Source organism: Cyprinus carpio, chromosome B14 (assembly GCF_018340385.1).
Source record: "Cyprinus carpio isolate SPL01 chromosome B14, ASM1834038v1, whole genome shotgun sequence".
NCBI lineage: Eukaryota > Metazoa > Chordata > Actinopteri > Cypriniformes > Cyprinidae > Cyprinus > Cyprinus carpio.
Genome location: NC_056610.1, coordinates 7047167 through 7071593, shown reverse-complemented (window position 1 = coordinate 7071593; position 24427 = coordinate 7047167). Strand labels below are relative to the sequence as shown.

Sequence of the window (24427 nt, the reverse complement as noted above, 5' to 3'; positions counted from 1 at the left end):
TCTTGCGATTTTCTTATATATTGACTTTACTTCTTTATAGCTTGCCTGCAAGTTTAGTCCCTCCACCCCCCACCTACCCACCCACCCCAAATGAGCTGCGTTCATAGAGGTTAGGTTCATGTTTCTTTGTAAAGGGGATATGTATGTAGAATGTTGCAAGATTTTTTGGTGAGAACTTTTTCCATTTGTGATTAATGCCTCGTTTTCAAACAGATTAACGTAATTTGCAGATAATTTAGAGAGTTTTCAAAACTTTTCTATCCTGTAACTTATTGTGTGCACTTGAAATTAATTTTTAATGTTGCTGTCCATGGTGCTGCTCTAGTTATGTGTGAATCGCGTTTCCCCCTCTCATACACTGTAACTCTGCATGAAGCAGTGGGTTTTAGGAGTACCCTAAAAATTGTTTTTCTTCATCCTCCAAAATAGAATGTTAACAATCAAAGACTCTTGATGTTGTAAAGTCATTTCCGTGGTCGTTGCTGTTCAGTCATACTACCATAACTTATTCCTTCTAGAGCACTGAATATGCAGTTTATTGTTTAAACACTTAGAGTCGCTGTTCACCTGTAATATCATTAACAAAGACATTTTTCTTGTCTCCACCCTGTTGGTGATGTCATTAGCAGTGCTTCTAGATCGTTTTATGGAAAATCGTCGACGCTTACGTTTTTTCGAGTCTTTTGTGTATTATTGTAGATGTAGTGTTCAGATTTAAGTTTTGCATTGCATCTTGTGTCTAAAGCATATTTTCAAATGGATTTTCAAAGCTTCTGGCTTAATCATCAGATGTTTGCCTTTTTGTTCTTCGTGCTGATGGCGCACACCGCTTATGGAGACGTGAGCTATTCTGTCCCGGAGGAGATGAAACGCGGATCTGTGATTGGAAATATAGCAAAGGATCTCGGGCTCGATTTGAACAGACTGTCATCTCGTAAGGCTCGCATAGATACTGAAGGTAACAGAAAACGATACTCTGACATTAATCTGAATACTGGAGAACTGATAGTAGCGGAGAGAATCGATAGAGAGGAGATTTGTAGTGAGGGGCTTTCCTGTGATCTTAATTTCGAATTAGTTCTAGAACACCCACTGGAGATACACCGTGTGACAATAGAAATTCAGGATATCAACGATAACACACCGACCTTTCCCAAAGACCCAATAAAGCTTGAGATAAGTGAGATATCTGGTAAAGGTTCGCGGTTCCGCGTGAATGAGGCGCATGATGTGGACATAGGACAGAAAGGAGTACAAAGCTATTCGATTGAAAAGAATGACCATTTTCTTTTATCTGTAAGTACAAAGGCGGATGGAAGCAAAAATGTCGAGTTAGTGTTGGAAAGAGAATTGGATCGTGAGCAACAAAAACAACTGACATTAATTCTTACTGCGGTAGACGGCGGGACTCCACCGAGATCGGGTACTGTAGCAAAACACACCACTCTTCATGATAATAATAATAATCCTACAGTCTTTAGTCAGGCCGTCTATAAAGTCAGTCTGCCTGAAAATTCTCCTCTAGATACTGTAGTGGTGACAGTGAGCGCTACTGATGCTGACGAGGGACAAAATGGAGAAGTCACATACGAGTTTAGTCGAATTTCGAAAAATGCCAACCTAATATTTTCTCTAGATCCAAACAATGGGGAGATTAAAGTTAAAGGCCCTATTGATTTTGAGATGTCATTGAGGTATGAAATGCTTATTGAGGGAAAGGATGGCTCTGGTCTTTCTTCGGACACTAAAGTTATCATAGAAATTACAGATGTTAATGACAATGCCCCCATTATAGTGATTAAGTCTTTAAATACCCCCGTTCCTGAGAATGCGTTACCCGGTACAGAGGTTGGCATCATTAATGTGCAGGACAGAGACTCTGAGAATAACGGACAGGTGCGCTGCTCTATTCAGCAAAACGTCCCATTTAAACTCGTACCTTCAATCAAAAATTACTATTCTCTGGTGACCACAAGTGAATTAGACCGTGAGCTGCTCTTTGATTATAATATTACAGTTACTGCTACTGATGAGGGCTCTCCGCCTTTATCTTCCACTAAGAATATTCACCTGACTGTAGCTGACGTGAATGATAATCCACCTGTATTTCAGGAGCAGAGTTACAGAGCTCATGTGCAAGAAAATAACAAACCTGGCTCCTCTATTTGTTCAGTATCAGCTACAGACCAGGACTGGAGACAGAATGGCACTGTAGTTTATTCTCTGTTGTCTTCTGATGTCAATGGCGCACCAGTGTCCTCCTTCCTATCCATTAACGGAGACACCGGAGTCATTCATGCCGTAAGGTCGTTTGATTACGAGCAATTCAAAAGTTTCAAAGTGCTCGTGTTAGCCAGAGACAACGGTTCTCCTCCTCTGAGCAGTAACGTGACCGTGAGTGTCTTCATAACGGATGAGAATGACAACTCCCCTCAGATATTATACCCTTCTCCGGAAGGAAACTCCTTCATGACCGAGATGGTACCCAAAGCTGCGCAGGAGCGCTCTCTGGTCTCCAAGGTGATCGCCGTGGACGCGGATTCTGGCCAGAACGCGTGGCTCTCGTATCACATTATTAAAGCGACAGATCCTGGACTTTTCACTATCGGTGTCCACAGCGGAGAGATCAGGATGCAGCGGGACATTTCTGAATCTGACAGCATGAAACACAACCTCATTGTGTCAGTGAGAGATAACGGACAGCCCTCTCTCTCAGCCACGTGCGCATTGTATCTTCTTATATCAGATAACTTGGCTGAAGTTCCAGAACTAAAAGACATGTCTCGTGACGAGAGCAGCTCCAAACTGACGTTTTATTTGATCATCGCGCTGGTGTCCGTTTCCACTTTCTTCCTGACCTTCATCATCATCATCCTGGCCGTGAGGTTTTGTTCCAGAAGAAAGCCCAGACTGTTGTTTGATGGAACTGTAGCCATTCCCAGCGCGTATCTTCCTCCAAATTACGCAGAGGTGGAGGGCGCGGGAACTCTCCGCAGCACTTACAATTATGACGCATACCTGACCACGGGCTCGCGCACTAGTGACTTCAAGTTCGTCAGATCTTATAATGAGGGCACACTGACTGCTGACCTGACTCTGAAAAAGACTCAATCCGCTGTGGATGATCTTGAAGGGCTTGATGGTGTGAGCATTCCTTTTTCCGAGGTAGGAGTTTTAATATTGTCCTTAGTATTATATGGTTCTTTAGGTGTCTTTGCTTAAATGTCCTTGTTTTTAGAGTCCCCAGTAGTGTGAATAGCATATTAGTGGTTTTTGTCAGAATTTTACTCTTGTGCTTTTAGTCTATCCAAACTTTTTTCTTGTTTATTTTAACTTTTGTGAGGAAATAAGGACAAACTACTCTGCACTTTTCCTGAAGAACTGTTTCTTTGAAAATATTATTTCCATCAATATGGTATTCAGATTCACAATTTGTAATTAACAATCGTTTTAGTAATTAATTATATAATTTCGGTTAGCAGAGAAATTAGAAATAACATGCACAGCAGTGCACATTTATGCCAGGGCAGCAGAGTTGCATTTTGTTAAAGGTTAGAAATGCTGTTCAATTTTAGGATTCAGACATCATAATCAGAGAGAAGGTTTATTTATTTTAATTGATCAAAATATTCTATATCCATTTAAAGTTTTTTTTTTTTTTTTTTTTTTTTTTGTGCCCGTAAAATCTTTTAGGGCGATCAATCTTTTTATAGATTGAAGAGTTACATTTCCAAGATTCCATGAAGTCAAATGAGTCAAATTGAGTAATCAACCACATGTATACATCTGTCTAACATGATGGAAACCCTCCTTCTGGTTAATAGATTTAGTGATTCTATAGTAATTACAGTGAAAACAAACCTTATTGAACACCTTTTGTAACAGTGTATCTGGAACCATCACCAAATATCAGTGCCTGACCTCAGTAATGCTTTTGTGTCTTGCTTAAAGTTTATTTTTGAAAGCATTATCCCCTCCCTTTGCTGCTATAACAGCTCTTGAAGACCTTTCATTAGATGTCATTGTCAAGTTCTACTACAGTCAAATTCTTCTACACCAGACATATACAGGAATGATAAAGGGCCCTTCCACATGGACATCAAAGATTAAATTTAAACATTAAATCACCATTTGTTCTAAGTTTTTGGTGCCTTACAGTAAAAACTGCACTAGGATATTGCTCTTCATTTTGGGTGTTTGCTGTTGTTTTTAATTTAACTATGTTTGGACCAGTTATGATTCAAACATCTACTCCAGTGTTATGAAACTGTATAAAAATATGACACTTTTTATTATACCGAGTTATTTACATTATTACTGCCATTTGTTTTTACAATGGGTTGCTTGAATCTCAGATGTGTGTCTATTAAGTTGTTTTATTTAGACATTTAAATAATTTCTCCCTAATATTGCTTTGTTGCTGCTGAATTTAGTTCTTCGTTTTTTGTTTTGTTTTTGTTTTTTGTTTTTCCATAATGTGATAGGTTCTCTTTTAACCAGTATGTGTGCTTGTCAGACTTGTGTTTTCATGTTCAGATATGTAGCCATAAAAGTAAATTAGTGGTGTTCTGCACAGAAGTATAATGTAGCCTTTTGTTCCCTTTCATGATGCATTTTGTTTGTATGCGAGTTTGCCATTAGGGATTTAGGTTTATCCATACACTGTGATGGAATTTCAAGAAATATTAAATATTTATTTCTCCTGGAACTTAAATGCCTCTCTGTAATAACTTATTTTAAATTAATTATTATTGCCTATTTGTGGTGCTGAAGTACTGTACTTGCTTACCACATTACTGCATATATTAGCTCTCGATATATACACTGTAAAAAATGCTGGGTTAAATACAACCCAGCGCTGGGTGAAATATGGACAAACCCAGCAACTGGGTTGTTTTGACCCAGCTATTGGGTTACATGTTTAACCCAAAACAAAACAACCCAATAGCTGGGTTTGTCAATATTTTACCCAGCGCTGGGTTGTATTTAAACCAACATTTTTTAGAGTCAACGATAAAAATTGCTTTCCTATGTTTTCTGTAAACAGCACACCATGTATTTATAGAGGAATTGGTTTAACAGAGTATACAGACAGTCTCCCTACAGCCTCATGGTGTCGCTGTATACCTTTGTAGCAAAGACAAACATTATTCTCCCACCCACTTTCTCATTTATACAAGGCTGTTTGTTGCAGACAAGAGAGAGCAGTCGACATTGTATATTTTATCTGTTTGCTAATTCGAGTTTTTTCCACTGATTTTGGCACCTTTTTGGTCTGCACTATTTCATTTTTTCACGCTGGATGAGACTGTTTGAGAATGAAGAGAAACGCAGGATTTGTTATAGCGCTTTCGCTCTGCTTTTGTGTCATGATGGCGCACACCGCTCATGGAGACGTGAGCTATTCTGTTCCGGAGGAGATGAAACGGGGATCTGTGATTGGAAATATAGCAAAGGATCTCGGGCTCGATGTGAACAGATTGTCATCTCGTAAGGCTCGGACTGATACTGAAGGTAACAGAAAACGATACTGTGACATTAATCTGAATACTGGAGAACTGATCGTAGCGGAGAGAATCGACAGAGAGGGACTTTGCGGAAAGAAAATCTCATGCGTTCTGAAACAAGAACTTATGCTTGAGAATCCTTTAGAATTGCATGGAATTAGTTTACACATTGATGACATAAATGATAACTCTCCGCATTTTGACGAGGATGTTATCAGAATGGAAATCAGGGAATCAGCGAACAAAGGAGAACGGTTTTTGCTAGGGGAAGCGCACGATCCAGATATAGGAAACAATGCAGTTCAGTCTTATACTTTGCAAAGCAATGAGAATTTCGTTTTATATGTTAAATCAAACGATTTAACAGGGAAGTACTGTGAACTGGTATTAAATAAAGAGCTGGACCGTGAGCAGCAGCATGAGGTAAAATTAATTCTCACTGCGGTAGACGGCGGGACTCCACCGAGATCAGGTACTGTAGCCATACACGTCACTGTGCTGGATGCTAATGATAATGCTCCAGTCTTTAGTCAGGCCGTCTATAAAGTCAGTCTGCCTGAAAATTCTCCTCTAGATACTGTAGTGGTGACAGTGAGCGCTACTGATGCCGACGAGGGACAAAACGGAAAGCTCACGTATGCATTTGGCCATGTTTCGGAAGAAGATAAGACCTCATTCTTACTGAATCGTAACACTGGAGATATAACTGTTATTGGATCAACGGATTATGAGCAGAAATCAGTGTACGAGTTGCGTGTTTTAGCAAAAGATTCTGCAGGTTTAACCTCGTACTCAATGGTAGTAATAGAAGTTATAGATGTTAATGACAATGCACCGGTTATCACTAATAAATATTTGAATATCCCCATTCCTGAAAATGCGTTACCCGGTACAGAGGTTGGCATCATAAATGTGCAGGACAGGGACTCTGAGAATAACGGACAGGTGCGCTGCTCCATTCAGCCAAACGTCCCGTTTAAACTCGTACCTTCAATCAAGAAATATTATTCTCTGGTGACCACAGGTGAATTAGACCGCGAGCTGCTCTCAGATTATAATATTACAATTACTGCTACTGATGAGGGCTCTCCGCCTTTATCTTCCACTAAGAATATTTACCTGACTGTAGCTGACGTGAATGATAATCCACCTGTATTTCAGGAGCAGAGTTACAGAGCTCATGTGCAAGAAAATAACAATCCTGGCTCCTCTATTTGTTCTGTATCAGCTACAGACCCGGACTGGAGACAGAATGGCACTGTAGTTTATTCTCTGTTGTCCTCTGATCTCAATGGTGCACCGGTGTCCTCCTTCCTATCCATTAACGGAGACACCGGGGTCATTCATGCTTTGAGGTCGTTTGATTATGAACAGCTGAAAAGTTTCAAAGTGCTCGTGTTAGCCAGAGACAACGGTTCTCCTCCTCTGAGTAGTAACGTGACCGTGAGTGTCTTCATAACGGATGAGAACGACAACTCCCCTCAGATATTATACCCCTCTCCGGAAGGAAACTCCTTCATGACTGAGATGGTTCCCAAAGCTGCGCAGGCGCGCTCCCTGGTCTCCAAGGTGATCGCCGTGGACGCGGATTCTGGCCAGAACGCGTGGCTCTCGTATCACATTATTAAAGCGACAGATCCGGGACTTTTCACTATCGGTGTCCACAGCGGAGAGATCAGGATGCAGCGGGACATTTCTGAATCTGACAGCATGAAACACAACCTCATTGTGTCAGTGAGAGATAACGGACAGCCCTCTCTCTCAGCCACGTGCGCATTGTATTTACTTATATCAGATAACTTGGCTGAAGTTCCAGAACTGAAAGACATGTCTCGCGACGAGAGCAGCTCCAAACTGACGTTGTATTTGATCATCGCGCTGGTGTCCGTATCCACTTTCTTCCTGACCTTCATCATCATTATCCTGGCCGTTAGGTTTTGTCGCAGGAGAAAGCCCAGACTGTTGTTTGATGGAGCTGTAGCCATTCCCAGCGCGTATCTGCCTCCAAATTACGCAGAGGTGGAGGGTGCGGGAACTCTCCGCAGCACTTATGACGCATACCTGACCACGGGCTCGCGCACTAGTGACTTCAAGTTCGTCAGATCTTATAATGAGGGCACACTGACTGCTGACCTGACTCTGAAAAAGACTCAGTCTGTTGAGAATATACTGGATGACCTTGGCAATGAAGTTGAATCTTCCCAGGTACTTTTAAAATAATAATTGTGCATTATAAAGCTGATTGCTGTGTTTTTGTAATATATATATATATATATATATATATATATATATATATATATATTATATATATATATTATTATATTATTATTATTATTATTATTATTATTATTATTACAAATATTCAAGTGTTTCCCTACAGACAGGTAAAATACATGCAGTGATACTGTAAAATACAAATTTATCAATCCGAAAACAATATAGTAGATTTCGGGGAAAAAAATGCTTGTCTTTAAATGATTACTTTTGGTTCTCTGCTTAATCTGTATTTGTTTTATTTTTTTATTTTTATTTTTTTTCTGTTTTCATAGTTAAATTAAGTTATTAAATATTGAAGTGTTTTTTGCTGTTTAATATCTTGTTCTTTCATTCAAAATATTTACAATAATCTTACCTTACCATTTAAAGTAAATAACTGAAAGAATAAATTTAATGTTATAATTATATATATATATATATATATTATATATATATATAATATATATATATATATATATATATATATATATATATATATATATATATATTTATATATATAAAAAAAAAAAAATAAAAAAAAATAAAAAAAGATAGATAGATAGATAGGTAGGTGCTGGTCATATAATTAGAATATCATCAAAAAGTTGATTTATTTCACTAATTCCATTCAAAAAAGTGAAACTTGTATATTATATTCATTCATTACACACAGACTGATATTTAAAAAATTTCTTTTATTTTTGATGATTATAACTGACAACTAAGGAAAATCCCAAATTCAGTATCTCAGAAAATTAGAATATTACTTAGGACCAATACAAAGAAAGGATTTTTAGAAATCTTGGCCAACTGAAAAGTATGAACATGAAAAGTATGAGCATGTACAGCACTCAATACTTAGTTGGGGCTCCTTTTGCCTGAATTACTGCAACAATGTGGCGTGGCATGGAGTCGATCAGTCTGTGGCACTGCTCAGGTGTTATGAGAGCCCAGGTTGCTCTGATAGTGGCCTTTAGCTCTTCTGCATTCTTGGGTCTGGCATATCACATCTTCCTCTTCACAATACCCCATAGATTTTCTATGGGGTTAAGGTCAGGTGAGTTTGCTGGCTAATTAAGAACAGGGATACCATGGTCCTTAAACCAGGTACTGGTAGCTTTGGCACTGTGTGCAGGTGCCAAGTCCTGTTGGAAAATGAAATCTGCATCTCCATAAAGTTGGTCAGCAACAGGAAGCATGAAGTGCTCTAAAACTTCCTGCTATATGGCTCCGTTGACCTTGGACCTCAGAAAACACTGTGTCCAACACCAGCAGATGACATTGCACCCCAAACCATCACTGACTGTGGGAACTTTACACTGGACCTCAAGCAACATGGATTGTGTGCCTCTCCTCTCTTTCTCCAGACTCTGGGACCCTGATTTCCAAAGGAAATGCAAAATTTAATTTCATCAGAGAACATAACTTTGGACCACTCAGCAGCAGTCCAGTCCTTTTTGAAGCAAGACGCTTCTGACGCTGTCTGTTGTTCAAGAGTGGCTTGACACAAGGAATGCAACAGCTGAAACCCATGTCTTGCATATGTCTGTGCGTAGTGGATCTTGAAGCACTGGCTCCAGCTGCAGTCCACTCTTTGTGAATCTCCCCCACATTTTTGATGGGTTTTGTTTCACATTCCTCTCCAGGGTACGGTTATCCTTATTTCTTGTACACTTTTTTTCTACCATATCTTTTCCTTCCCTTCACCTCTCTATTAATGTGCTTGGACACAGAGCTCTTTGAACAGCCAGCCTCTTTTGCAATGACCTTTTGTGTCTTGCCCTCCTTGTGCAAGGTGTCAATGTTTGTCTTTTGAACAACTGTCAAGTCAGCAGTCTTCCCCATGATTGTGTAGCCTACAGAACTAGACTGAATCACTGTATTAATCACTGCCGCTAGTCAGAAAAAATACAACTTGAATAGCAATATACTTCCGTTACTGTTAAGAATTTCAAGGGGTGCCAATAATTGTGCCACATTGTTTATAAAAATTGTTATTTGTGGTTTAGTGAAGTGTTAGCTTTGTTTGGGGTTTAAAATAAAGGATTGTGGATAATAAACAGCCTATATATATATATATATATATATATATATATATATATATATATTATATATATATATATAATTATTAGGGCTGTCAAATGATTAATCACGATTAATCACATCCAAATTAAAAGTTTTGTTTACATAATATATGTGTGTATTACTGTGTATATTTATTATGTATATATAAATACACACACATGCATGTATATATTTAAGAAGAATATGTTATGTTTATATATTAAATATGTTTATATATAATATAAAATATAAGAATATAAATATATAAATGTATATACATGTAAATATTTTCTAAATATATAATTTATGTGTGTCTATTTTATATATACATAATAAATATAAGGTATTTAAATATATATTTAATATTTTGAATTGGAATTAGATATATAGTTAATATTTTGCATTAGATTTAATTTTACACTAATATATATATTTATATATATATATTTTCACACCCCATTTTGCTTGTATTTAATTGTATTAGCATTTTTTTAATAGAGAAAATAATAGAGAAATATTTTATCGTGCTAAATTTAGATTGTGGGCTCATCAGTTAGCTTGTAAATGGTTTTTATTGTCAGTTAGGTTGCAGACTAAATCAGGCATGTAGTGTATTTCTCAATAGAACAATATTCTAAATAGATTGTCTCTCTGAAAAGGTAATATATATATATATATATATATATATATATATATATATATATATATATGTATATAAGTATATATATATATATATATATATATATATATAAAATGCCGTGGGGGAAAAAATCAGTTAGGCTATTTTATATAATGTTACAAAGTATGAAATAAAATTTCAGCATTGTGCATGTATTTAAGCATAAAATACAAAATATCATTTTTTTTATCCTCACGGTGTCGCTGTGCACCTGCAAAGTAAAGTGGTTGTTATTTCTCCACCCTGAAATATTGCCATTCCCCTTTGTACTGCCGATTATTATTGACGCCATATACATTTTCGGCAGCATTCGTTTTGTAGACCTATGTGCTGAAACCTCGGAGTATTTTATGGGACAGGATATATTCAACCAAACATATTTATCATTCTCAAGCGAAAATGAATAACAGGTGGATGTTATTGGTTTCTTTTAGTCTGCGGGGTTTTCTCTTCGCCTCCATTGTGTTGCACACCGCTTATGGAGACATGAGCTATTCTGTTCCGGAGGAGATGAAACGCGGATCTGTGATTGGAAATATAGCAAAGGATCTCGGGCTCGATGTGAACAGACTGTCATCTCGTAAGGCTCGCGTTGATATTGAAGGTAACAGAAAACGATACTGCGACATTAATCTGAATACTGGAGAACTGATCGTAGCGGAGAGAATCGACAGAGAAGGACTTTGTGGAAAGAAAGCTTTGTGTGTTATAAAACAGGAGCTGGTTTTGGAAAATCCTCTTGAATCTCATCGCATTAACGTAAACGTGCAAGATGTAAATGACAATACCCCTATCTTTAAAAAAGATATAATAAAATTTGAGATCAGTGAGTCGGCTGTAAAAGGTGCTCGTTTTTTGCTCGAGGAGGCTCACGATGCAGACATAGGGACTAATTCGGTTCAAACGTATAATTTAGGGCAGAATAAATATTTTGAATTGGCTGTTGCTGCAAAAACAACAGGGAAGATGTATGGTGAACTAGTACTTAATAAAGAATTAGACCGTGAACAACAACAGGAGGTAACATTAATTCTCACTGCAGTAGACGGCGGGACTCCACCGAGATCAGGTACTGTAGTCATACACGTCACTGTGCTGGATGCTAATGATAATGCTCCAGTCTTTAGTCAGGCCGTCTATAAAGTCAGTCTGCCTGAAAATTCTCCTCTAGATACTGTAGTGGTGACAGTGAGCGCTACTGATGCTGACGAGGGACAAAATGGAGAAGTGACATATGAATTTGGCCATATTTCAGAAAGGGACATGACTTTTTTTTCAATCGACTCAATTAATGGCAGAATCACATTAATAGGGTCTCTTGACTATGAGGACGAGTCATCCTTTGAGCTTCCAATTCAAGCCACAGATGGACTAGGAATGGTATCTCATGCAACTGTTGTTATTGAGATATCTGACATCAATGATAATTCCCCAATTATAGTAATTAAGTCACTGAATAGCCCGATTCCTGAGAATGCGTTACCCGGTACAGAGGTTGGTATCATAAATGTGCAGGACAGGGACTCTGAGAATAACGGACAGGTGCGCTGCTGCATTCAGCAAAACGTCCCATTTAAACTCGTACCTTCAATCAAAAATTACTATTCTCTTGTGACAACAGGTGAATTAGACCGCGAGCTGCTCTCTGATTATAATATTACAATTATTGCTACTGATGAGGGCTCTCCGCCTTTATCTTCCACTAAGAATATTCACTTGACTGTTGCTGACGTGAATGATAATCCACCTGTATTTCAGGAGAAGAGTTACAGAGCTCATGTGCAAGAAAATAACAAACCTGGCTCCTCTATTTGTTCAGTATCAGCTACAGACCCGGACTGGAGACAGAATGGCACTGTCGTTTATTCTCTGTTGTCCTCTGATCTCAATGGCGCAACGGTGTCCTCCTTCCTATCCATTAACGGAGACACCGGAGTGATTCATGCTGTGAGATCGTTTGATTACGAGCACTTCAAAAGTTTCAAAGTGCTCGTGTTAGCCAGAGACAACGGTTCTCCTCCTCTGAGCAGTAACGTGACCGTGAGTGTCTTCATAACGGATGAGAACGACAACTCCCCTCAGATATTATACCCTTCTCCGGAAGGAAACTCCTTCATGACCGAGATGGTGCCCAAAGTTGCGCAGGCGCGCTCCCTGGTCTCCAAGGTGATCGCAGTGGACGCGGATTCTGGCCAGAACGCGTGGCTCTCGTATCACATTATTAAAGCGACAGATCCGGGACTTTTCGCTATCGGTGTCCACAGCGGAGAGATCAGGACGCAGCGGGACATTTCTGAATCTGACAGCATGAAACAGAACCTCATTGTGTCAGTGAGAGATAACGGACAGCCCTCTCTCTCAGCCACGTGCGCATTGTATTTACTTATATCAGATAACTTGGCTGAAGTTCCAGAACTGAAAGACATGTCTCGCGACGAGAACAGCTCGAAACTGACGTTTCATTTGATCATCGCGCTGGTGTCCGTTTCCACTTTCTTCCTGACCTTCATCATCATCATCGTGGCCGTGAGGTTTTGTCGCAGGAGAAAGCCCAGACTGTTGTTTGATGGAGCTGTAGCCATTCCCAGCGCTTATCTCCCTCCAAATTACGCAGAGGTGGAGGGCGCGGGAACTCTCCGCAGCACTTACAATTATGACGCATACCTGACCACGGGCTCGCGCACTAGTGACTTCAAGTTCGTCAGATCTTATAATGAGGGCACACTGACTGCTGACCTGACTCTGAAAAAGACTCAATCCGCCGATGATCTTAATGATTTTGCCGAGGGAATAGAGTATGTTTCTCAGGTATGTTTTTATCTTTTACAGTTAACCTTTTCGGCAGTTCGACTTGTTTGTATTCTTGCTTTGGCTTAAAAGGGATTTTGTGGTTAAGTAAATGTCACAGAATCTATTTAGAAATTTTTACATTAAGTTCGTTCAATCGTTATATACAGTATATATAGCCTCTGGGGAAGTTGAGCCACCCTTTGATTTTAGGCATCCTTAAAATTGGTGATGCGACTAAATATATACAGCACTGTTTGAATGTTTGTGAAGCCTTTAGAATTTCTATTTTCTACATAAATATGACATGGAATATCATCAGATAAACACAGGAGATAAAAAAGTCATTTATTTATAGAGGAAAAACTATCCATTATTACTCATCTTTGCTTTCGGTATCTGGTGTGACTGCATTTTGCAGCTATTACTGCAAGTAAAGTTTCTTGTTACTGCTGATCAGTCCTGCACAACATTTTGTATGAGTTTTAGCCCCTCAGTACAGAACCACTTCAACTCTATGATGTTGGTGGGTTTCCTCATATGAACTGATTGTTTTGTTTGCAGGTCCTTCCACAACATTTCAGTTGGATTGAGGTCTGGACTTTGACTTGGCCATTCCAAAACATTAACTTTGTTCTTCCTAAACCATTTTTGGTAAAAAAATAAAATAAAAAATCTTGTATGCTTGGGGGCGATATCTTGCTCCATGACTTGCTTTCTCTTGAGATTCAGTTTTTGAACAGATGTCTTGATGTTTTCTTTTATAATTTGCTGCATCCAGAATTCATTGTTCCATGAATGGTGGCAAGTTGTCCTGTCCCAGATTCAGCAAAACAGGGCCAAACCATGATACTACCACCATGTTTCAGAGTTTCTTATGCTGGAATGCAGTGTTTTTCTTTCTTCCTTTTTCCCATCTAAACCAAAAAGTTCTATTTTGGTCTCATCTGTCCACAAAACATTTCTCCAATAGCCTTCTGGTTGGTCCACATGATCTTTAGCAAGTTGCAGACATTACATTACATATACATTTATTCATTTAGAATACGCTTTTATCCAAAGTGACTTACAATTGATGAAAACAATAAGCTATTCATCATTAAGAGGCAAATAAATTGCTTTTGTATAAAGTGCTTGTAATACAAAGTTTAAGGCATCAGATCAGCACAGGCTAGACAGTGAGAAATTAAGGAAAGAGAAAGCAAAGTTTTTTGTTGTTGTTTTTGTTTATTTATTTATTTATTTATTTATTTATTTGAAGATGAAGTCAAATGGTGACAAAAGAGATGAGTTTGCAGGTGTCGCTTGAAATTTGTCAGGGATTCAGCATTCTGGAAAGGGGTGGGAAGTTCATTCCACCAGCCAGGAATGATGAACGAAAAAGTTATGGAAAGTGATTTTGGGCTTGTCTTTGATGTTACCATGAGGCATCGCTCACTCATAGATCTCAGCTTCTGGAGGGGATGTAGATCCTCAAATGCAACTTCAACTAGAAACATGCCCAGAATTTAATTAGAGCTTCAACAAGAAACAATGTCTTGAACTTCATTCTAGCTGAAACCAGGAGCCAGTGCAGGCAGATAAAGAGAGGAGATGAACCTAACTGGATGGTGAAATGATGCTGTAGAGTTGGAGTGGCAGGGAAGACAAAAATCTCAGTCTTTGCCAGGTTGAGCTGCACCTGGTTGAAAACAACTCATTCAGGTGTTTTCGCTATGAATGGAAGGAGAGAGACAGGTCTGTAGATCTTTTGTGAGCAGTAGGGGGTCAGCTGAGCCTGCTTGAATGCGGTGGGGAAAATGCAGATGGCAGCAATTTTCTTTTTGTAGAGCATTGGTTTTCTCCTTGCAACTCTGTCATGCACACCACTGCTGTTCAGTGTTATCCTGATGGTGGACTCATGAACAATAACATTAGCCAATGTTAGAAAGGCCTTTAGTTGCTTAGAGGTTACCCTGAATTCCTTGCAGACTATTACATGCAGGGGCAACTGAGGTCCATGGAGATCTCCTTTGTTTGTGCCATTATTTACTTCCACAAACATGATCAGAGTTTGATAGATCCCTGTTCTTTAAATAAAACCAGGAAGGCACTGACACCTTGATAATTATTCCACTGAATGAAAACACCTCTTAACAAATGGATTCTAATTTCACTTTCAAATGAACAACATATCCTAGAGATTCACAAACTTTTGCAATGCACAGATATGTAACACTGAATCATTTTTTCTCAATAAATATATTTTTGCTGTTCAAAGTAATTTTTTATGTTCAAGGACTCATGCTTCTTGCGTCTCAATAATTACAGACAAATCTAAATAAATGTCATTTCTTTGTGCTTTAGGAAGTTATAATATAAGCATGATGTTCTCTAAACTGCTGGATGATAAAAGTTTGTTAAAATGGTAAATTGTTGGGTAATTTGAGCCAAGTGTCCTGTGGTAAGTTGAGCCAGTGGCTCACCCATTCCTATGATCATAAAGTGTAATTTTATTGTATTAACACCAAACATTTTTGATTTTGTTCTTTGTTTTTAAACCTGATTTAGTTATGAAAATTTTAAATGGGCCTTGTTTATGAAAATTGTTCATTGAAGTTTTTATAAAATTGTATATCCCTGCCACATTTGAAAGTGGGGTGTTGAGTACTGTTAGCCCAGTTATTTAAGGTCAATTACAGCCTATTTATTTATCAATTTGAACTTTTTGTTCTGAAATTTTTACATAATTTAAAAAATGCCTTCAGAGTTGTGAACTATATCTTTGAATAAAACTTTTAAGCATTCATCCATCCATTCTATTATTCAAACTTTATTGTCCTTATTAGGTTCGCAGAGTGCTGGAGCCTAACCCAGCATCTTTAGCCACAAGTGGGGAAACTCCCTGCATGGATGGTCAGTCCATCACAAGGCTCACACATAGATTGTAAGAAGTCATGTTTATTGATATAGCATGAGGTGAAAATGTTCATTTTTTTTTTTTTTTTTAGTTTATTTTTATTTATTTACTTCTGCATAATCAGTGGCACAGTTTAACTCCATGTGGCTCAACTTACCCTCTCCCTAGGTTCAATTTACCCATCACTGGGGGCAAGTTGCCAAGAGACCAATTTTATTGATTCATTTATTTTTGGAAAACCATGTTTTGAAAGCAGCTTATTTTAGATCCAAAGTAATTATTCCAAAGGGTGCACCACATCCTGAAATTTATGTACAAATTTAAGTTGGACCCATTAATGTCAAACATTTTTTTTTTCATATGCATTTTTTTTATCTATTTATTTTTTATTGTACTTAACCTTTAGATGTTGGTGTTCACAGCATGACTTGGGGCATGAATCATTACTATGATAGAAGCTAGTTTAGATTTGCCGGTTTTGTTTACAGTTATTGGTGATGCACTTGTTGGATTTAGTAACATTTAGAAAGGCTGGAATCTGTTACTGATTCATTAATGTTTTAAAAATTCCTTGCTTCTTACAGTTCTTCTTTCTCACTGGGTGTTAAGATTTATGTGAAGCCATAGCATCCTCCACGAGTCATAAATACAAGTTGTCATGATTTTGCTATTATTCTGCGTTTGCTATTTTGTATGTTTCCTGGATTGTGGATGTCATTAGTGTTAGGAAGTAACAAATCCAATTTGCTTATTTTGCTTAATGTATTTATTATTATTATTATTATTATTATTATTATTATTATTATTATTATTATTATTATTATTTCATGGATATATGTGCTGATGTTTGTCATTTTCAAATTCATGATGAGATTAAAACAAAGCTAGAATTTTACAAACAGACCACCATGTTATGACCAATACAAGGTGTATTGACCTCCTGTGGCGCTGTCCATGGTGCTGATGTGTCAGGGTATGAACTGTACAACTGTACAGCAAGTTCAATTTTGTAAGAAAGTTTGTCTTTGGGTTGCTCATCGGATTTGTTCTTATGTTTCAGTGTGTAACATTATAACGCTCACTTTATCACAATTCAGAAATCGTGTATTAAGTGTACTTGGACAGCACCTGAAGTTACTTATTTTAATTTCATTAAAGGAACGATTTAGATTTTATGGTGTGTTTAGGAAATATGGTAATATGTTTTATAAATCTATGAATTAACATCTCACTTAGTCCTCACGGTGTCGCTGTTGACCTTTGATTCCCATTTCTTTTTGTTATCTCCACCCATTTGGGATATTTGCTTAATGCTCGTCCAGTGTCTGCACAGAAATGGTCTTTAGTCTTTGTTGAAAGAGCAGAATATGGAATTCTGTTCAAAGTGATATTTATTCGTTCTTATCTACTTATCGAACCTTTTTTATCGAGTAGCCGACTTTTTGTGCACACCCAAGTATGATGCAGGAAAGGTTCTTTCTTTTCTTCTCCATCTTGTTTGTGGCGCACACCGCTTATGGAGACGTGAGCTATTCTGTTCCGGAGGAGATGAAACGCGGATCTGTGATTGGAAATATAGCAAAGGATCTCGGGCTCGATGTGAACAGACTGTCATCTCGTAAGGCTCGCATTGATACTGAAGGTAACAGAAAACGATATTGCGACATTAATCTGAATACTGGAGAACTGATCGTTGCGGAGAGAATCGACAGAGAGGGGCTTTGTGGAAAGAAAGCTTCATGTGTTTTAAATCAAGAGCTCGTGCAGGAGAATCCTTTAGAATTACGTCGTATCAGTCTTCTTGTTCAAGATATAAATGATAACAATCCTTTTTTTGGTAAAGGTGTAATTGATATGGAAATCAGTGAATCCGCAGTTAAGGGCAAACGATTCTTACTTGAAGAAGCAAATGACGCTGATATTGGGCAAAATTCTGTACAAAGCTATTCTATTCAAGATAATGAATATTTTGTTTTATCAGTGCAAAGTAACTCTCTTGGAGAGAAATACGCCGAAATAATTTTAAATAAAGAGCTGGATCGTGAGCAACAAAAAGATCTGACATTAATTCTCACTGCGGTAGACGGCGGGACTCCACCGAGATCAGGTACTGTAGCTATACACGTCACTGTTCTGGATGCTAATGATAATGCTCCAGTCTTTAGTCAGGCCGTCTATAAAGTCAGTCTGCCTGAAATTTCTCCTCTAGATACTGTAGTGGTGACAGTGAGCGCTACTGATGCTGACGAGGGACAAAATGGAGAAGTGACATATGAATTTAGTCATGTTATGGAAGGTTTCAAACAATTGTTTTACCTTGATCGGAAGACAGGTGTCATCAGCATAAAAGGTCCGATAGATTTTGAGGAAGAAGCCACGTTTAACCTGCGAATTATAGCTAAAGATGGTTCAGGTCTAACCTCTTACTCGAATGTTATAATCAGTGTGAGTGACATTAATGATAACGCTCCTATAATAATAGTAAAATCTTTGAATAGCCCGATTCCTGAGAATGTGTTACCCGGTACAGAGGTTGGCATCATTAATGTGCAGGACAGGGACTCTGAGAATAACGGACAGGTGCGCTGCTCAATTCAGCAAAACGTCCCGTTTAAACTCGTACCTTCAATCAAAAATTACTATTCTCTGGTAACCACAGGTGAATTAGACCGCGAGCTGCTCCCTGATTATAATATTACAATTACTGCTACTGATGAGGGCTCTCCGCCTTTATCTTCCGCTAAGAATATTCACCTGACTGTAGCTGACGTGAATGATAATCCACCTGTATTTCAGGAGCAGAGTTACAGAGCTCATGTGCAAGAAAATAACAAACCTGGCTCCTCTATTTGTTCAGTATCAGCTACAGACCCGGACTGGAGACAGAATGGCACTGTAGTTTATTCTCTGTTGTCTTCTGATGTCAATGGCGCACCGGTGTCCTCCTTCCTATCCATTAACGGAGACACCGGGGTCATTCATGCCGTGAGGTCGTTTGATTACGAACAGTTGAAACGTTTCAAAGTTCTCGTGTTAGCCAGAGACAACGGTTCTCCTCCTCTGAGCAGTAACGTGACCGTGAGTGTCTTCATAACGGATGAGAATGACAACTCCCCTCAGATATTATACCCCTCTCCGGAAGGAAAATCCTTCATGACCGAGATGGTACCCAAAGCTGCGCAGGCGCGCTCCCTGATCTCCAAGGTAATCGCCGTGGACGCGGATTCTGGCCAGAACGCGTGGCTCTCGTATCACATTATTAAAGCGACAGATCCGGGACTTTTCACTATCGGTGTCCACAGCGGAGAGATCAGGACACAGCGGGACATTTCCGAATCTGACAGCATGAAACAGAACCTCATTGTGTCTGTGGGAGATAACGGACAGCCCTCTCTTTCAGCCACGTGCGCATTGTATTTACTTATCTCAGATAACTTGGCTGAAGTTCCAGAACTGAAAGACATGTCTCGCGACGAGAGCAACTCCAAACTGACGTTTTATTTGATCATCGCGCTGGTGTCCGTTTCCACTTTCTTCCTGACCTTCATCATCATCATCCTCGCCATGAGGTTTTGTCGCAGGAGAAAGCCCAGACTGTTGTTTGATGGAGCTGTAGCCATACCCAGCGCTTATCTTCCTCCAAATTACGCAGAGGTGGAGGGTGCGGGAACTCTCCGCAGCACTTACAGTTATGACGCATACCTGACCACGGGCTCGCGCACTAGTGACTTCAAGTTCGTCAGGTCTTATAATGAGGGCACGCTGACTGCTGGCCTGACTCTGAAAAAGACTCAATCCGCTGTGGATGATCTTGAAGGGCTTGATGCGGAAATGAGCGGTTCGTTTCAGGTAGGACTAAATTATTATGTTTTCCACAGATAGTTAATGGTCTGGGATTAGAAATTGAATGTGAATTTGTGTTCTCATTTGATCGTATTGATAGAGTGACCAAACGTGACATTTTCCCAGGACACGTCCTGGCCAGGATTTCTATATTGCCTAAAATATCCACGGTTTGTCTTTGCTTGCGCTGAGCAGACCAATTGTTGTATGACTAAGTACCATGATCCCTCTATTGTTCCTGTGGCTCAGTGGTACAGCATTGGGTTTGCAGCGCAAAAGCTTGTTGGTTCGATTCCCAGGGAACACATACTGGTAAAAATGTATAGCCTAAATGCAGTGTAAGTCGCTTTGGATAAAAGCGTCTGCTTAATGCATAAATGTAGAGAAAAGACGGATTCTTGTGCTTTTTAATCGCTCTCACGGTACTTTGATGTCATACACCGATCGGTATGCTATGTGCTGCTTCAAGTCGAACACTAATATGTACACGTATTTGCATCGCTTTGACCGTTCTCTGTAGATCCCACCTTCTCACGCACCACGATTGGTCGATTACGTACAATGTCTGCATGTTATTGGTCAAACGATCTTTGCCTTCATTAAGTATGAAAACAGGAAACCAAAGCAAAAACCTGCATATTTTAGGCAATATAGAAATCCTGGCCAGGACGTGTCCTGGGAAAATGGCATGTTTGGTCAGCCTAGTATTGACAGGCTCGCTTCTAGAAAAAGATCACGTGTCCTATTCACATTCAAACATTCCCAAGTCTGCAATTAAGGTCTGAAATGTAGTTACATTTAAAGTGTTTTATAATACATATATACAATTTAATGATCAATTACGCTATTTGAGCGTGTGCTGCATGAGTACCATCCTCTGTCTCTCTCCTCTATATCTTGCTCCAAATATACGCAACAACCTAAACAGCGTAAAAGCTGATGCAGCACCATGGACAGCAACAGTAAAGAGTTACCGTGTAATTTTCCATACAACTAAAAGTATATTGGCCTATTACTAAACAGAATGTTACTGGCTTCGGAATTTAATTCTCTTTATATGGTGAATTCATAAAAGCGAGACATTAATAAGAGAAGCGCTAAAACATTTAAATAAATGAATAAATAAATAGATTCGTAAAACATAGCGATTTATGATTATGTGCCTATAATTATCGCATAATCAAGTTTTTATTATTTATTATTATTATTATTATTATTATTATTATTTATTATTATTATTATTATTATTGGCAATACTTTACAGCAAACTTAAAGACAATTGGAGATCTATCTGAACGTTTTGACATCGTTTATTTCGAATCATTTTGGTAAATTAGAGATAACAAAAATGAAAATAAAAATAAACTTACTGCACGTTGTAAAGAGTCGTCCGAGTTTTTCAGTAATTTACTAAAGTTTTACATAACGCTGGAATTATGCTTTCAAGAAAACGCGATGAGAAACGGTCCTTAAACATTAGTCGTGCACATTTTTAACCATGTTGTCAGAACTAAGTTAATGAAGTTATTTAAATTCTCATTTCAGTATTTCTTTTAAAAATCAGTTTACTGAATAGACGTTTTAGAATGGGACGGCATATATCTATAAGCTTTCCACGCTGCTGTACGGGCCAGTGTCCATTGCTGTGGAGGTTTTGCTTAAGTATGTCTGTCTACATACACGGTGTTTATTTTACGCATTGATGCTCTAGAAAATTAGGCTTCTTCTCTGTTCACATCTAACGAGAATATTTCATCGTGCAGAACTCTTGATGTTATGAAGTAATTTAATGTGCTTATATCCAAGTTTTGCCATTTAATATCAGAGCTATAAGAGTACTTGCAGTCTCATAATTGAACTCTTAGTGTCGCTGTTTAACAGTTTAGTAGTTGACATTCACAAAGATGTTTCTCTCCACCCTGTTCATGATGTCATTCTGGACTGACGTCTCATCTTGCTGTAGAAATTCGCCAACAATGAGAGTATTATCCGTTGTCCTCGTTTATCTGCCATATTGAGTCATTTGCCTTTCTTTACATGTGGATAACGTGGTTACATTTGCACTCATTCCCGCAAAGATATCTACACCTACTATATTGCTGGTGAGATGTTTGGCTTTTTGTTCTTCGTGCTGATGGCGCACACCGCTTATGGAGACATGAGCTATTCTGTCCCGGAGGAGATGAAACACGGATCTGTGATTGGAAATATAGCAAAGGATCTCGGGCTCGATGTGAACAGACTGTCATCTCGTAAGGCTCGAGTTGATGCTGAAGGTAACAGAAAACGATACTGTGACATTAATCTGAATACTGGAGAACTGATCGTAGCGGAGAGAATCGACAGAGAGGGACTATGCGGAAAGAAAGCTTCATGTGTTTTAAATCAAGAATTCGTGATGGAGAATCCTTTAGAATTATATAGTATCAGTCTCCGTGTTCAAGATGTTAACGACAACAGTCCTAATTTCGGTAAAGATGAGATTCATCTGGAGATCAGAGAATCCGCCGATAAGGGCAAACGCTTCTTACTTGAAGCAAATGATGCGGATATTGGGCAAAATTCTGTACAAAGCTATGCTATCCAAAATAATGGTTATTTTCTTTTATCCGTGCAAAGCAACTCTCTTGGAGAGAAATACGCCGAACTCATTTTAAATAAAGAGTTCGATCGCGAAAGCGAGCAGGAGGTAACATTAATTCTCACTGCTGTAGACGGCGGGACACCACCGAGATCAGGTACTGTAGCTATACACGTCACTGTGCTGGATGCTAATGATAATGCTCCAGTCTTTAGTCAGGCCGTCTATAAAGTCAGTCTGCCTGAAAATTCTCCTCTAGATACTGTAGTGGTGACAGTGAGCGCTACTGATGCCGACGAGGGACAAAACGGAGAAGTGATGTATGAGTTTAGCCATGTTATGGAAAACTACAAACAATTGTTTTACCTTGATCGAAAGACAGGTGTCATCAGCATAAAAGGGCCAATAGATTTTGAGGAAGAAGCCACGTTTAATCTGCGAATAATAGCTAAAGATGGATCAGGTCTAACATCTTACTCGAATGTTATAATAAGTGTAAGTGACATTAATGATAACGCTCCTATAATAATAGTAAAATCTTTGAATAGCCCAATTCCTGAGAATGTGTTACCCGGTACAGAGGTTGGCATCATTAATGCGCAGGACAGAGACTCTGAGAATAACGGACAGGTGCGCTGCTCCATTCAGCAAAACGTCCCATTTAAACTCGTACCTTCAATCAAAAATTACTATTCTCTGGTGACCACAGGTGAATTAGACCGCGAGCTGCTCACTGATTATAATATTACAATTACTGCTACTGATGAGGGCTCTCCGCCTTTATCTTCCACTAAGAATATTCACCTGAGTGTAGCTGATGTGAATGATAATCCACCTGTATTTCAGGAGCAGAGTTACAGAGCTCATGTGCAAGAAAATAACAAACCTGGCTCCTCTATTTGTTCAGTATCAGCTACAGACCCGGACTGGAGACAGAATGGCACTGTAGTTTATTCTCTGTTGTCCTCTGATCTCAATGGCGCACCGGTGTCCTCCTTCCTATCCATTAACGGAGACACCGGGGTCATTCATGCCGTGAGGTCGTTTGATTATGAACAGTTGAAAAGTTTCAAAGTTCTCGTGTTAGCCAGAGACAACGGTTCTCCTCCTCTGAACAGTAACGTGACCGTGAGTGTCTTCATAACGGATGAAAATGACAACTCCCCTCAGATATTATACCCCTCTCCGGAAGGAAACTCCTTCATGACCGAGATGGTACCCAAAGCTGCTCAGGCGCGTTCCCTGGTCTCCAAGGTGATTGCCGTGGACGCGGATTCTGGCCAAAACGCGTGGCTCTCGTATCACATTATTAAAGCGACAGATCCGGGACTTTTCACTATCGGTGTCCACAACGGAGAGATCAGGACGCAGCGGGACATTTCTGAATCTGACAGCATGAAACAGAACCTCATTGTGTCTGTGAGAGATAACGGACAGCCCTCTCTCTCAGCCACGTGCGCATTGTATTTACTTATCTCAGATAACTTGGCTGAAGTTCCAGAACTGAAAGACATGTCTCGTGACGAGAGCAGCTCCAAACTGACGTTTTATTTGATCATCGCGCTGGTGTCCGTTTCCACTTTCTTCCTGACCTTCATAATCATCCTCCTGGCCGTGAGGTTTTGTCGCAGGAGAAAGCCCAGACTGTTGTTTGATGGAGCTGTAGCCATACCAAGCGCGTATCTTCCTCCAAATTACGCAGAGGTGGAGGGCGCGGGAACTCTCCGCAGCACTTACAATTATGACGCATACCTGACCACGGGCTCGCGCACTAGTGACTTCAAGTTCGTCAGATCTTATAATGAGGGCAC

The 24427-nt window shown here is 39.1% G+C and overlaps 1 protein-coding gene across 11 annotated transcripts in view; it reads left to right on the top strand.

The window, feature by feature from the left end:
• The window catches only part of LOC109079679 (protocadherin gamma-A11-like), a 159243-nt gene that overhangs the window by 50219 nt on the left and 84597 nt on the right, over nucleotides 1–24427 (top strand). The window contains exon 2 of one of the 11 annotated variants that reach the window (XM_042737886.1): nucleotides 6983–7712. The exons of 7 other annotated variants lie outside the window; for them this stretch is intronic. In XM_042737886.1, the coding sequence (XP_042593820.1) occupies nucleotides 6983–7712 (730 nt within the window). Of the gene's footprint in view, nucleotides 1–618; nucleotides 3166–5018; nucleotides 7713–10724; nucleotides 13315–24427 lie in introns of those variants that run through there. 3 more of the 11 variants (XM_042737878.1, XM_042737879.1, XM_042737877.1) reach the window with 3 other exon arrangements.